The sequence below is a fragment of the Lepidochelys kempii genome, chromosome 3 (assembly GCF_965140285.1).
Source record: "Lepidochelys kempii isolate rLepKem1 chromosome 3, rLepKem1.hap1, whole genome shotgun sequence".
In the NCBI taxonomy this organism is placed as follows: Eukaryota; Metazoa; Chordata; order Testudines; family Cheloniidae; genus Lepidochelys; species Lepidochelys kempii.
Window position 1 is genome coordinate 48,322,913 of NC_136382.1, and position 15,563 is coordinate 48,338,475.

The 15,563-nt window shown below is 40.8% G+C and overlaps 1 protein-coding gene across 1 annotated transcript in view; it reads right to left on the reverse strand.

The window, feature by feature from the left end:
• The window catches only part of COL21A1 (collagen type XXI alpha 1 chain), a 193,969-nt gene that overhangs the window by 91,832 nt on the left and 86,574 nt on the right, over nt 1-15,563 (reverse strand). Inside the window, exons 10-12 of the mRNA XM_073336269.2 lie at nt 15,281-15,343; nt 1,396-1,449; nt 1,164-1,217 (exon numbers count right to left, since the gene is read on the reverse strand). Coding sequence (XP_073192370.2) covers nt 1,164-1,217; nt 1,396-1,449; nt 15,281-15,343 — 171 coding nt within the window. The remainder of the gene's footprint in view (nt 1-1,163; nt 1,218-1,395; nt 1,450-15,280; nt 15,344-15,563) is intronic.

Consider the following 15,563-nt stretch of genomic DNA (forward strand, 5'->3'; position numbering starts at 1 on the left):
AATGTCAAGGTTCATTCAGGCAGTAACTTGGGCCTGTGCAGAATCCAGGGGGCCTCTACACTGGTGCACAGGTCCACCCACACATTCACATATGACAGGATGCTGACCCTAGTAATAACAATTTATAAGATCATACTATCAGGCATGTCTTCCTACGTGTAATTAAGTGTTTAAAACAGGCAGTTTTAAATACTAACTGTACATATTTAAGAGTAAAGTATCTGCAGCTCTTGTAAAAACAATCTTAAGACTTCCATTGCCCTTGATTAAAAGTGAATGTAGCCATAATTTATGTTCATTTAATTATGGATTAACTAAAACAGTCAGCAACGGAAATGCCTAGCTTTAAATTAGCCAATGTGGAAACGCCTAGAAGTAGTGGGATGAAATTAAGAAATAAAAATTTAGGCCAAATATCAGGAAAACATTCCTAATGGTGAGAACTACTCTACAGTCAAAAAGTTTTCTGAGAAAAGTGGTGGAAGCCCCACATCTTGGCACATTTCAAGCTAGGCATATCTTGGCACATTTCAAGCTAGGCTGGACAAAGCATGAGAAAATATATTTTAAGACAATCCTCCAGTGGCAGGGGAATACACTTTTTCATCTTTAATGTCTAACTCTCTGAAATGGGAAAAATGTGAAAAAAAAGGAATACAATCATTACTGAATATTGCCCATTACCAACTGAACAGTTTTGTTTAACAAGAGAGCCCCAATGAAGCAAAGCACATATTTAACTTGAAGCATATGATTAAGTGCTTTGCTGAACAGGGGCCTTAAGATTGAACAACCTGCTTTGTTGAATTAGGGCTATCTTTGGGTCTGAAGAAAGAAAAGAGATGGAAAAGAGCAATTTCATTAATCATAGATATATGCCTGAATAGCAGGTTGTCAATATCACTTTCCATCTGCTACACCTTTTAAAAATGAAATTAGCAGTCACATTAAAGGTCTTAACTTATATATATGTATACACACACACACCAATATTTTAAAGATAATACATCTTATTAAGAATGGAAATAATATCCTAAGCATAGAATTCCAGTTCTGGCTTTATTGTCTTGGTAGTAAACAACTTTTAAACTAGTTTCACATGGAAATACCAAGGCCCTTACTTGTACTAAGCAAGGATTGTAAATATTAAAGTAACTTTTTACCTTTGTACCATCTCTCCCTGCCTCTCCCTTGATACCCTGTAAGCCACGGGGCCCCTAAGAGAGAAAAAAATAAACACATTTAAGTTCTTTTACTCATTTCTTTTACAGATAAGGACCAGATCCTGCAAGTGCTCCACACTCTGGACTCTCAAAGAAATAAATGGAAATAGTATGAGTACTTACAGGATTTGGCTTAGATTTCCACTTTGTAGAAAAGACAAAAGGAGCTTACTTGAATCCCTGGGGATCCTGGAGCACCTGGAGTTCCTGCTATTCCTTGATATCCCTAAGAAAAAAACCAAGACATTATAGCTAACTATATGCAGAAGTTTGCAAACAATTATTTAAAATATCTTAGTTACATCTATTGAGTTGGTCACACGGTCTAAGGTTAAGGCTGCAGAACAACAACAGTTTCCATTAGAAGCTAATGTTTGAGACTCATATTTCAGGTTTGTGGAACTTTCACTTCTGGATGGAATGGCAGATTTCAGCCCTTCACTAAAGGTTAATTTTTCTCATGAGTAAGCAAAACCCATCGGTTGCTTTAGAATTCTTGACAAACAAGAGAAAGGAGGGGAATGTATCAAACATTTTAATTTTTACATTGTAAAAAGACAAAAAAAAAACACACACACACACACACCGGTCTTTTATATGAAGCTAATAAAAAACTGGCTGAACTTTGAAACTCAAATTTGGTTATAGAAAATAAGCCTTACTGAAGAGACTTTGCTTTGCTAGGTTTAAAATAACTGCTTTAAAAATAACAGTTAATAATAATAATGCTGCACTGAGCACGTACAGTTTGAAAATTCTGTTAAGCTGTCAACTATAAACTTAAAAATAAGTGACAGGGAATGCTGGCCCTTTAAGAGCAGGGGCAGGCACTGTTTCAGGGAACAAGTGATATGAGGCAAGGGGGATTAGGAATAGGAACGAGCATTTAAAACCGTTTCAGTGATGGTAATCTCCCACATCCTTCACTAGCAACTGGCACTGGAGCAAGAAGAGATTACTGAAACAATGCTCTCATGGCATATTAAGCGATGTGGCCCTTTGTCTGGCTTAACGGAAAAGGGAGTTGCCCCCTGAATTGCAAGAGTGGCTTGGCCAGCATTTAAATCCACGCCCTCCTCCCCGCACACACACACACAGGAAGGGTTACCTGCTCCTCCTAAGAAGCACTTAAGAGTAACTACTACAGTCGCTGGACCAGGCCTTGGTGTACAGAAGTGCGTTTAAATGCACAAAGCTTTGCAATGAGAGGTGACCTCCTATTTAAAAGTGGCAGGGTTTTTACAGGCAGCCGTTAAACATAAGCAGGGAAGGAGGAGAAGGAGAGCTTTCATTTGACTCAGATGAAGTAACATATGCTTCCACCATACAAAATAAGGCCATGACTACACCAGCACTTTTGTCAGTATAACTCATGTGAAAAAACCACCCCTCTGAGCGACATAAGTTACACTGACAGAAGCGCCGATGTGGACAGTGCTACCGCTGCTCATTGGAGGTGGTTTAATTAGGTTGACGGGAGAGCTCTCTCCTGTCGTCATATAGCATCTATACAAGCAATCTGACAGCAGCACAGCTACACCGGTACAGTTGTGCCACTTTAAGATCACTAGTGTAGATATGGCCTAATATAGAAGGAGGAGTTGTCCTCTGACAGAATAGGAAGAAAAAGAACTGTAAAATGACTACTTCTACTGTAAAATTCTGGGGCTACGGGGTTTAACCCCTTCAATCATCAGTTGAAGCAGCCAAAACTGAATCCAAGGTCCCATATTCTTTTGTTTAATTTAAATGGGATGAATCCCATAACAATCGATCCTCCAATTTTGAGAAACTAAAAATGCTGAGAAGACAGACAATCCCAAATTCACTAAAACAAAGTTCTAATACCAAATCTCTGTACTGATAAAGAAGAACTAACAGAACCATTTTATAAGTCTTATTTGTGTTCTGTACAAGTCATGTAACTAATAAACAAAGCCAAAATTACTGGCTGAGACAATGCTTGCTGTACCCTTTTCCAGAAAGAAATTTGAGCAGATGCCCTAAAGTCCAAACTGGTAATGTTTAACAGAGCAAGGAACAGAACTCTAGGCCCCCGTCACACATCTATCCTGTAGCAAGTCTTTCCCTTTTAGTGCCCAGAGATAGTTCTAGCAGAGTAAGCTTTAACTGAAGATGGAGGAGCATTCCCAGCTTGCCTATAAGCCTCAAACGTAGATGAAACAATGCAACTAGCCAAGGATGCCTTAAAAACCTGTCTCTTTATTTCTTATCCAAGAAAAACAAAAAGTTTGTCTGACTTCCTATAAGAAATAGTCGTATATAAATAAACCTTTAGTGCACTCTTCAGATCTAAGAAATGCAATTTCCTATCCTCCTTTTTCTTATTGGGAAGGATCATAGCGAGAGAAGAGTAATTTCCTCTATGAATGGAAGATAGAAGAGGAGTCCTCACACCATCTTGGCCTTCTGAAATGGCAAATTTAGCTCAGAGATGGACCTTGTAACATGATCTCACTGCAAACAGAACAAATGGCTCTGAAAAAGGTTGACCTAATGGAAAGTAAAAAACTCAAAAGGAGGTCCATACAAAGCTAAGAGGACAGGAATTAACCTCCAGAGCAGAACTAACCTAAAGTTGGTTTGATAGACTACAAACACATTGGAAACTGGAATTACCAGGATCAGCTTTAATACACTGGCACTCTTTTTGTAATAGCATGTTAGTTAAATTATCCTGCAGGAAGGGAGTACTTTATTGAAATATTTGACTACCCTCAAGCCGCATAACCTACACACAAAGGAAGAGATCAACACACAGAGAATGGATTAAAAAAGCAAGAAGAAACAGAAATGAGAAGTGATCATAATCTAGTTGGTGTAAATGAAACATGGTGGGGTAATGGGGGGTTGCAAGCTTATTGGCGGGGCGGGGGGGTTGCATTACAGCTACCCTTACTTCTTCACTGCTGCTGTCAACGACACTGCCTTCAGAGCTGGGCAGCCAGAGAGTGGTGGCTGCTGGCCAGGACCCCAGCTCTGAAGGCAGAGTCACTGCTAGTAGCAATGCAGAAGTAAGGATGGGATGGGATGGTATTGCCAGCCTTACTTCTGTGCTGCTGCTGGGCCTTTGGTCAGCAGCTACCACTCTCCGACTGCCCAACCCGGAAGGCAGCAGCGGAGAAGTAAGGATGACATGATATGGTATTGCCATCCTTACTTCTGCGCTGCTGCTGGCAGGACGCTGCCTTCAGAGCTGGGCGCCTGGCCAATAGCCGCCGCCCTCCGGCCTCCCAGCTCTGAAAACAGTGCAGAAGAAGGGTGGCAATAGTGTGACTCCCCGTAAAATAACCTTGCAATCACCCCACAACCACCTTTTGGGTCAGGACACCCAGATTAAGAAACGATAGTCTCCCCTGTGAAATCTGTATAGTATAGAGTAAAAGCACACAGAAGAGCAGATTTCATGGTCCATGACACATTTTTCACAGCTATGAATTTGGTAGGGCCCTACTCATAACTGACCAAGATGGGCAATAAATGCAGCAACCCTTTTACTTTCTACACAGGTGGCCATCAGCATAACTCCTCAAACTCCAACCTCTGCACTGGTTCCCAGTTGAATATAGAGTTCAAATCAATGTCTATTTCCTGATATTCAAAGCCCTCAATGAGAGTGTACCTAGCTACTTGAGAGATCGCTTCTTCCTCTATGACCATGGCCTATCGTGACAATGACATTCCACTCGAAGCACAAAAGTGTCAAATACAGGGGGCACCTTGTAGCAGGGCAGTAACCCCGCTCCTGTGAAAGGCTAGGCTGATTGGGGAAGCAGCCACAGCTAGGGCCATGCTCAATCAGGCCACACCTGGCTCTGTTGTAAGGACTCAGGGAGGAACTGGGTCAGTCTCTCTCTAGCTGTGGAGAGAGAAGGACCTGGCTGTCTGGGAGAAAAGGGTATCTGGAGTGTTCAGGGCTGGGGAAAGGCCAGAGGAGCTAAGGAGCTCCAGCCTGGCAACTCCCCAAGCTGAGGCCTTGGTAAAGGCCTATGCAGGTACTGGAGCTGGGAGGTGCAGCCCAGAGATAGGCAGAGGCAGCTGGTCCAACCTCCTTGCCAATGATGAGTGGCCATGACAGACTGCAGTTTGCCGCAGTGAGCAGGGGCTGGATGACGACTGGCAGTAGCCACTGAAGCAAGGTGGATGAGAGGGTTGTGGGTTCCCTGGGAGGGGAGACCCAGAGCGGGGGTACTGCTGGGGCAGAACCCCAAAGTAAGTGGCACCAGGGTCCGGGAGGGACATGAGGCGGGCGGCAGGTGAGTCACTGGCCAGCAGAGGGCATTCTGAGCTGGAAAAGAGCTAATTCCCAGATGACCAGAAGGAGGTGCCACACCAGTGAGTCTTGGCTTTGCTACACACCTCATGAACACAGGAGAGAACTTCCACAAGAGCTGGGCCTGGGCTATGGGACTCACTTCCAGAGGAGCTAAAAATGATCACTAAACCTGCCACATTCAGAATTAAATGCAAAACCCACCTGTAAGACTTGGTTTTCCCATAATCCATTGCTTACTTACTTTTACACACACACACTTATCCAGTATGAACAAATTATTCTCTCTCACACACACACACACAAAATCACTACTCTGCTGCACTGGTGTACATCTGGAATAAGGACAAATTTGCAATGCAATAGGGCAGCAAAAGGACAATGCAGGTTTACACTGCACACACAGGGACATAACATCAGAGGAAAGGGAAGTAAAAAAAATGTAAGGCTCTGATGAGTGTGTTGGGAATACAGCATCAATTCTTGGGACCTTATTACTCAAAAAATGCTGCTGCTGACAGTCAGTAGGCTCTGAGAAGAGCAATACAATAATTAGGAGCTGAAGAAAACAAGACCAGACAAAACATTGCAAGAGAGGAGCTCAAACTTTTTCATAAGGTAGACCACATCTTAATGGAGAGACTGTCTTGTGGAATACCACACCTCCCATTTACATCCACACTCACAATCATAAGGATGACCTCCCTTCTCACTCACAGAATTCCCATGGTGACGGAAGTAATTGCTTCAGCAAAAAATATTAGGAAAGCATTTGATGTATTTTGTTGAATGTGATAGCTGTTTTGACCACTTATTTGAAAAAATTGCTGTTCTTTTAATCTCTGCCTCCTATTGGTTATGTTCTCTCTTCCCCAAACCTCTGCACATGTTCCTCTGTTACCTTATCTCCCTTCTGCTTCCCTCCCTGTTGCCTGCTCCTTCTCTATATCATCTACTTCTTGTTTTCCTTTTTCCTTTCTCTTTTTGACATGTTGCCCAGCTACCTGGTCTTCTCCCTTTGACCTACTTGATCAACTGCCTTGCTCATTTCTCCCTTGCACATTCTTCTTCCACTGGTGACCCAAAATGGCAAAAGAACTTCCTGTTTCCTCTTCTCTCATTGTATAGCAATAGGTCTGAGTACTATCTAGTGCCATGTCTCTACTGTACAGATACAGCTGTGCTGCTGTAAGAGCGCTCGTGTAGTTGCAGTATGTCGATGAGAGAGCTCTCGATCGACATAATAAAACCAGCTCAAAGAGCGGCGGTAGCTATGTCAATTGGAGAGAGTCTGCTGCCAACATAGCGCTGTGCAAACAAGCACTTATGCCGGCAAAACTTACATCACTCAGAGGGGTGTTTTTTCACTCCCCTGCAAGACAAATGTTCAGGTGATATAAGTGCTAGTGTAGACATGGTCTAAGTTGGCTCCTAATTTCCAGGCCTCCAGGTTTGCTACTGTAGTGAAGATCCTGAACATTATTGAAAGAGGTGGAAACAAGGAGACTCAACATCATCCACAGACCACCACCAAGTGCTCTGCAGACCACCAATCACTCTGGTAACCATTACACTAGAGAATACACAGAAAGGAATAACTATGCATAGAGACTTGCCCCACATTCCTTTATGCACATTCCTGAGGGAGGGGTGGGATGAGTCATTGCTGCAAAGTTGACCACCGAGCACCTTTTGCAGCAGTTTCTGACCTTCTTCCTCTCTCCCTCTCCTCCCCCCACCACCACCACAAAGCAGAGCTGTCCTTCTTTGGGTAAGCCCATACAAATTCGGCCCCACCTTTAGTTGTGGTGCAGTCATTTGTGACAGATAAGGACATATGCCACATAAGCAAGAGGGCAATTGTGTGTTACTTTTATGAAAGTCTAAGCTATACAGATCAGGAAGTTTCTAGAAACAAGGCCATGTTCATTAAAAGAATCCAGAAATGAATGTGTATGCTATTTAAAATAATAATCTAGAATGGCAATGAACTATCCAGGTTTGAAGTGGCCCCTCTCTGCCTTCAAAGTAAATATGTTGTGTTTAAGAAGCCTAATTTATAGTACGAATTTCCTAATATGAAGGAAATTTCAGAACATTGGGGATGGTGCTTGACACTTAGGGATATTTTAGCAACTATATTTCCTGTGGGAAGAGGTAGGTCGCATGAGGTCGTATAGCACTACCAAGTAATTATTTCTTGGAATCAAGGGCAGCATTTGCAGCTGCATAGCCATTAAGGATTGTGGAGCTTTCATAGGACAGCAGCTGTAGAAGCTGGATGGAGCTCAAAGTATAAATTCAAGCCCACCACATGCTCACAGGTGGGTGGCAAGAGGGGTCCCAAGTACATAAGAAAGTAATGCCTAGATCCTTAAAGATACTGAGGCACCTAACTCTCACTGGTTGCTATTAACTTTTTTTCTTTTTAAAATGCTGTTGATGTATCTGGCTACTATACAAAGTTCATTGTGTAAGTATTAAATAATCACAAATATTAGCGACATTTGGATAGTAAGCATGCAACAAAATCCTGCAGCTCAAGAAGAGAACCTTCAAAAGGTACTTTATTAGGTGAGACTTTTGATAGCTTTAAGAATGTCAAGAACAGTAATTTGAATACTGAGTTTGCAGCTAGATATCTCAGTAAACTCAACCTTGCCAGTTTTAAAGTTCTTCATCACTTACTGAACACTGTAAGAAGACAATAAAAGCTTTTAAATTTCCATGAATGAAGCTAAATAGGGGACTGGAGAATAGCCCAGATTTGTCAACCATCTGTTCAGAGTTCAAATTTTATGAATTAGTGTTTTCGTGCATTCTTTTCAACAAGCAGGTCAATAACCTATCTTCTTTATTGCCCTTAAGTATCCCTTGCGTAAGAGCAGAAGATGCTGTTTTATCATGGTAATATTTTGAGTTCTTCCCTGACAAATATAAAGAATCCCTTGGAACAGAGAGCAGACTTTGGGACTGCATAGTTGGGGGGCCCTTGAATATTCTGTGGGCCAGCTACTCCAGGCTGCTTTCTCAGCTGGATAAGAGCCCATTAAAAGTACTACTTAGATTAAAATAAATTTTTAGACTCATTTACGGAAGCTATTTCTATTGTGATAGTTTAGGTCAAGAAATTGAGTGAGGAGAAATATTTTTCTTTTTATTATGGTACTACAGGTTCTCATTTCTGTGCTTTTGAAGTCAATAGGACTACTCATGTGAGTGAAGACTGTATAATTGGGCCCAGCCATGATCATTTTAGTTACTTCAACTAACTTTAAGCATTAAGTAGAGCTGGTGATTACAACAAATACAAACAAAACAGAGAATTTCAGCGACTGTTTTTTCACATTTAACAAATGTACTTTGACCGTGTTTGAATCCCACTTACATTCGTTTTCCATTAATATTCTAGGAAACGAGTTTACTATAGAAATATTCAGGGAAACATCTAATTTTAGAATAATGTTTGAGAATATTCATGAAAAGCAAATTTTGAATTTGTCTAACACAAGAAACCTAATTCTAAGGGATACACACATCTACTTAGAAGATATACACATACACTATGATTTCTATATCCAACCAATACTAAATAACAGTTAAATTGTGAATATTGAACAGCTGCAATGAACTGCTCATGCATGATCTTTATACCACAGACAATTCACTGTAATTATTTGAAATTAAATACATTCCTTACGTACTATGTGTAAACAAAGAAACAAGCAACATTTGTTGCCCCACCATACAGTTCAGAGACGCAAACTGGAGGGAGTGTAGAGATGAGCATCAAAACTGATCTGGGGGCTGGAAGTACTCGCTTCCCAGGAAAGATTATAAAAACTACATCATAACTTCAGGTTTTTCATACACACATAATTTGATTAAACAACTAACATGATAACCATCTGCAAGCATATTATGGGGTAAGAGCCAAAAAGCCTTAGGGGGTCTCAAGGGGATATAATCAGGAATAACAAGATTAAAATGAGCAAAGGAAAAGGTATCCAGAACAACAAGACACATTTCCTGACACTAAGGTCCTCGATACTATGGCGAGGGACACTACTGAAAAACCGAATATAGACAGATACAGAGGTCTATTAAACTGAACATAGGTCTCCTACATGGATGGGTAAAAGTCCCCTCATTCAAGTCTAAAATACTAGACTGGAAAGCACTCAAGAATCTACTGTAAGAAACAATAATGCACTGGCTAGGGTTGGAGATGACCTAATAGGTCTGCGATTTGTTCTTACAAAGAACAAGTGCAAATAGCGACAGCTGAATATTCACAAAATAAGTCAGTTCAGAAAGCTGAAGCATTTAATCGAAATTACTTCAATTAATATGAATTTCAATTCAACAAATTGCTGCAATTTGTAATCTCTCACTTTCTGCATTATCAGAGGTTCACAATTCTCCTCTAATGTTTTGAGATAGTTTTGTAAATCTTTCCCATGTTCACAGAATGTCCATCTTTGTAAATCATGACTCACTAGTAGGAAAAAAATCATGACTGCCGAATTCCAAGGTTACAGAAAGACTATAGAATCAAGTTATTTTTCTCCATAATTTGTTATATTACAAGTTATGATGCTCCTGGGAAGATGAATCGCATTGAAACAAACCAAGAAACATGAAAAGGTATGCAAAAATGACAACAGTTGTTTCCCAAAATTGCTTTGAGTACATCTTAACAGAGCCTACACCAGTAAACCTTGTTTCTTCAATAAGAAACAGTCAGGAAATGTATACCATTGTAGAAATATCTGTTTTCTGAAAATCTTAAAGCACAATAAAAAGAATAAATAAAATACAGAGAGTCAAATTCTGGTTGACATTGGACAGAGACATGTTAGAAAACCTGTGGTCAGCAGCTAAAAGCACAAAAGAGTGCCAGAATGTTGTCTAGAATCCATCTGGCCATCACTAGGTCTCCTAAGTAGCTATGGCGCATATATTTGTCAAGAATTTCTATGAACATCTTTCTGCACAAATTATTCCTACTCTTAGAAGGAACTAAATACACAGGGTTGTGCACATAAGGATGGTTGTGGCCAGAATAATGGTACAGATTGCTAATGATTTTGCAGAGAAAATGCACATTCAAGGAAAAGAGTGGAATTATACCTAATTCCTGAGTGACTGAGGAATGGGCAGAGCCTTGACTTAGCCCACTGGCCAGCCCTCGGATGTGAAAATTTGCAGCTTGTATAGGACAGCAGCAAATTACTACCCCCCTCAAACAAGGGAGAAACAATGAGGAAATTTTGCCTCAGGAAGGTGTCTAAGTCACAATGCCTCCATGGGCTATTACTAAGATGAGGCAGCGGGCTCTGAGGATGACAAGCTGGGGGTGCAGGAGGGTGCTCTGGGCTGGGACCGAGGGGTTTGGAGGGCGGGAGGGGGATCCGGGCTGGGGCAGGGAGTTGGAGCATGGGAGGGGGTCAGGGGAGCAGCCTCTGGGCAGCACTTACCTCAAGCAGCTCCCAGAAAGAGCGGCATGTCCCCTCTCCGGCTCCTATGAGGCGGCGCAGCCAGGCACTGCCCCTGCAGCTCCCATTGGCTGCAGTTCCTGGCCAATGGGAGCTGCAGGGGTGGTGCTTTGGGGTAGGGGCAGCATGCGGAGCTCCCTGGCTGTCGCTACATGTAGGAGTTGGATTGGGGACATGCTGCTACTTCCGGGAGCCGTGCGGAATGGGGCAAGACCCCAACCCCATTCCCTGGCTGGAGCACCCGAGCAGGGCAAGCCCCAGACCCTACTTCCTGGCAGGAGCTCGAGGGCCAGATTAAAATGTCTGGAGAGCCGGATGTGGCCCCCAGGCCGTAGTTTGCCCACCTCTGCTTTAGACGATTCAAAAGCTAGGATTCTCACCTTTCAAAGAGTGTAAGTATTAATTCTAGCTCTAACATCTTTCAGAATAATAGCCATTGCAATCTGGTGGTAATTCATACAAACATAGAATATAGGGGTTGGAAGTGACCTCAGGAGATCATCTAGTCCAACCCCCTGCTCAAAGCAGGACCAATCCCCAATGTTTTGGCCCAGATCCCTAAATGGCCTCCTCAAGGATTGAGCTCATAACCCTGGATTTAGCAGGCCAATGCTCAAACCACTGAGCTATCCCTCCCCACAAAGGCACTGCCAGAATTCTGAGAATCAGGAAGAGATATCCAACATAAAACATGTTTAGAATTACAGAACATATGAAAGATAAGAATCTCAGCTTTTGAAGATACTGAAATTTTGTCAGTGGTCCCTTGGGTCATCAGTGCTATTTTAACATTGCTCCAGGACTTAATATACCAAGTCCTGGACTTCAGATCAGTGGACATTTTATAAAGTGCAGCATAGAGCTTTCTCTATGTAAATTGCAAAATTAATAAGCTTTACAGTTCTGAACAAAGTATTAATCTCATTCTTTCAATACACAGAAACTAAATGTACTACTATCGGTATTTAAAGCTCTTACTAAACACAGAACTTTAAATGTTTTATGAAAAGTAATAAAGACCAAGGCCACATCACTTAATGAGAGCCCAGGAAACTTGTAGGAGAAATCTGTGGAAAAGTTTTGAAGAATTTGCAGAACTTTTTCAAAGCAAATTGATCAAAATATACATGAAAAAAATAAGAACTGCAAAGTTTGGACCCAAATACAGACTTTGCCAAAATATGAGTTATTCTTATCAGAATTTTGGTTTCAGCCCATCTCTAGTTACCTGGTACATAACACCATAAGAACAGCCATACTAGATCAGCACAATGGTCCATCTAGCCCAATATCCTGCCTCTGACAGCGGCCAGTGCCAGATGCTTCAGAGACAATGAATACAACAGGGCAATTTCAAGTGATCCATCCCCTGTTTTCCAGTCCCAGCTTTCGACAGTTGAAGGTTTAGGGAGCCCCAGCACATGTGGAGGCATCCGTGACTATCTTAGCTTATCGCCATTAATGGACCTATCCTCCATGTATTTACCTAATTTTTTTTACTCCAGTTTAATTTTTTGCCTTCACAACATCCCCTGGCAATGAGTTCCACGGGCTGACTGTGTGTGAAGAAGTACTTCGTTATGTGTGTTTTAAATCTGCTGCCTATTAATTTCATTGGGTGACTCATAGTTCTTGTGTTATGTGAAAGAGTAAATGACACTTCCCTATTCATTTTCTCCATACCAGTCATGATTTTATAGGCTTCTATCATATCCCTCCCTTAGTCATCTCTTTTCTAAGCTGGACAGTCCCAGACTTTTTAATTTCTCCTCATATGGAAGCTGTTCCATACCCCTACTCATTTGTGTTGACTTTCCCTTCACTTTTTTCAATTCTTATATATAATTTTTGAGATGGGAGAACCAGAACAGCACACAGTATTCAAGGTGTGGTCATATCATGGATTTATATAGTAGCATTATGATATTTTCTGACTTATTATCTATCCCTTTCCTAATGGTTCCTAACATTGTTAGCTTTTTTGACTGCTGCTGCACATTAAGCAAATATTTTCAGAGAACTATCCACAAAGATGCCAAGATCTCTTTCTTGAGCGGTAACAGCTAATTTATACCTCATCATTTTGTATGTATAGTTGGGATTATGTTTTCCAATGTGCGTTACTTTACATTTATCAGCATTGAATTTCATCTCCCATTTTGTCACACCGTCATTCAGTTTTGTGAAATCCCTGTGTAACTCTTCTCAGTCAGCTTTGGACTTAACAATCTTGAGTAATTTTGTACCAGCTGCAAATTTTGCTACCTCACTTTTCACCCCCTTTTCCCAATCATTTATGGTAAATGATTTGAACCTTAAGGACCCAACTGTATCGCCCTTAAACACAACTAGGACTCTCACTTGTAAAGGATTTTTTGCAATACTTGCCCCTCAGTTTCCCAGGACAAGAGGGAATTTGGAGAGGAGTTGTGACTCTGAATCACAGGTTCTTCATGGTTCCTCTCCTGGGGTGGCACAGCTACATAGTGACTCATATACAGAGCTGAGCTGAAAGCCTCAGTCTAGTTCTTCGCTGCTCATCTCTTACTTCTCTCCAGTTTGTCCATTTCTGATAATACAGTGGAAATTTAACACAATATTCCTGCTGCAGTCTCACCAAAACTGTAGAACATTATCTCCATGGCATGGTGCCACTGCTTAAACTGTATTAGCCTTCTCTGCAGCCAACTTCCCCCACCCCTTTTTTGCCCATCTTTCTAAAGTCCCCTTTTTATCTTCATCCTTAATGATGTTTGCAACTCCTTCAAATTTGTTCACACATTTTCAGGTGGTACATGATATTTCCTCCTCTACCACATCAACAAGGAAGATTTTAAATAAGACTGGATCTGTGGTACCCCCACTAGACATTTTCTGCAAACTCAATACATTGCAGTATAGCCTTATTCTTAGCTTGTATTCTTCATCAGTTTTCATCCTACAATATTAGTTTCCAAAGGACAACCCATTTATACTGAAAACTGAAGGCTTATTCCAGATAACCTCTGCCCTTCACCATCATCTTCCATGAGTGTTTGCACTTCCAGTTTGATCATTATTCATATTAAGATATGTATGTTGCAAATGATGTGCATCAACAAGCCTTTCCTAATGTCCAAGGATCCATTTAGAGCTGATCATTTACTCCTCCCCAGTAAAAACAAAAGCATAAACATTATTAAAGATTAACAACTCCTAATATAGGTGTCTGTGTGTATGTGCACGTCAGAATGTGTGCGTGCGTACACATGTATATCACAGATTTCTTCCATTTCTTTTACTAGAATTATTTTTTCAGGTCGTAGTAGCTGCCAGATAAATTATTCTCTTTTCAAAATTAAACTATTTTTAATGCCCTCCACGGTCTTTTGCATTTTTTACAACAAACTCTAAGAAGCCACATTGGGGTCTACACTCTTAGGCCAGGAATTTGGGTGGTCGAAGTCTCTGAATCTTTCACCTTTATCCTCCCAATACACCTGAGGCACACACACCAGTGGCTCAGGAACACAAAATGAAACCTATGAACTGTAAACACCACGCATTTACTGAGCATTAAGATGTTGGGTGTCAACTTCTCAGAAGCTTCCACTTCCACTTTTATGGAACCTAAGGGTACTTTACTATTTGGGGATTTTTAATACAATTTAAAAACAATTCTAAAACTAAAAACCAAACTGACCATCACCAAATTTGACATTTTCATTATAGGAACATCTGTCATTCACCTGCTGTTTTCATAAACCATACATTCATAAACGAACAATAGTAAATTAAAAAACAAACTGCAGCGTGTGGGAATATACTGTCTTTTTCAGCCATCTGTATTTCAAAGCAGAGTACTATTTTTAATTCTAATTCTGGGATACTCTTGCACAAGAAACCCTAAACATTTTTGAGCACAATATAAGGGTCATATTGACATTGAGAAAAAAGTAAACTCCTTATTGGGTTGTTGCTTTAAGCCATTGTATCCACGCATGTCACATGAAGAGATCAGTTCAAGATTTGAACTTCAGATTCAAATGTCCCACAAATTTAGGGATGTTCCTATCCTGGGTTTTCATTCAGGCAAGTCTTTAGTTTCATGCTATCATTTTGATGGCTTTTAATCTAACAATCAAAATGTTCATAGAATTGTTAAATTCTGATGCATCTTAGCCTATAATTCACAATGCTGTAGAACACGACATATTAAAGATTTTTTCCTTTACCGTTAGTTTTGCATTTACAGTACTTTATATGACTAAGTTTTTAGTACTCACAGGCTTACCATCTGGACCAGGCTGTCCAGGATAACCATGATTCCCAGGTTGTCCAGGGTCTCCCTGTAAAGAAGTTATACATTAGAGCACAAAGAAATATGAAAGAAAAGTTTACAATTAGTTGAAAGTAACTTTTATCCAAGCATATTTCTGAGCTTCAGGAACTCGGGCCTTCAAGGAATATCATTCCACAGAACATTGGCTGTAAGCCCAGATAATTTTTTTGGAAGAGTAATTGCTATAATACAAAGGGCTTGATCCTGTAATCCCTCTATGGGAAAAC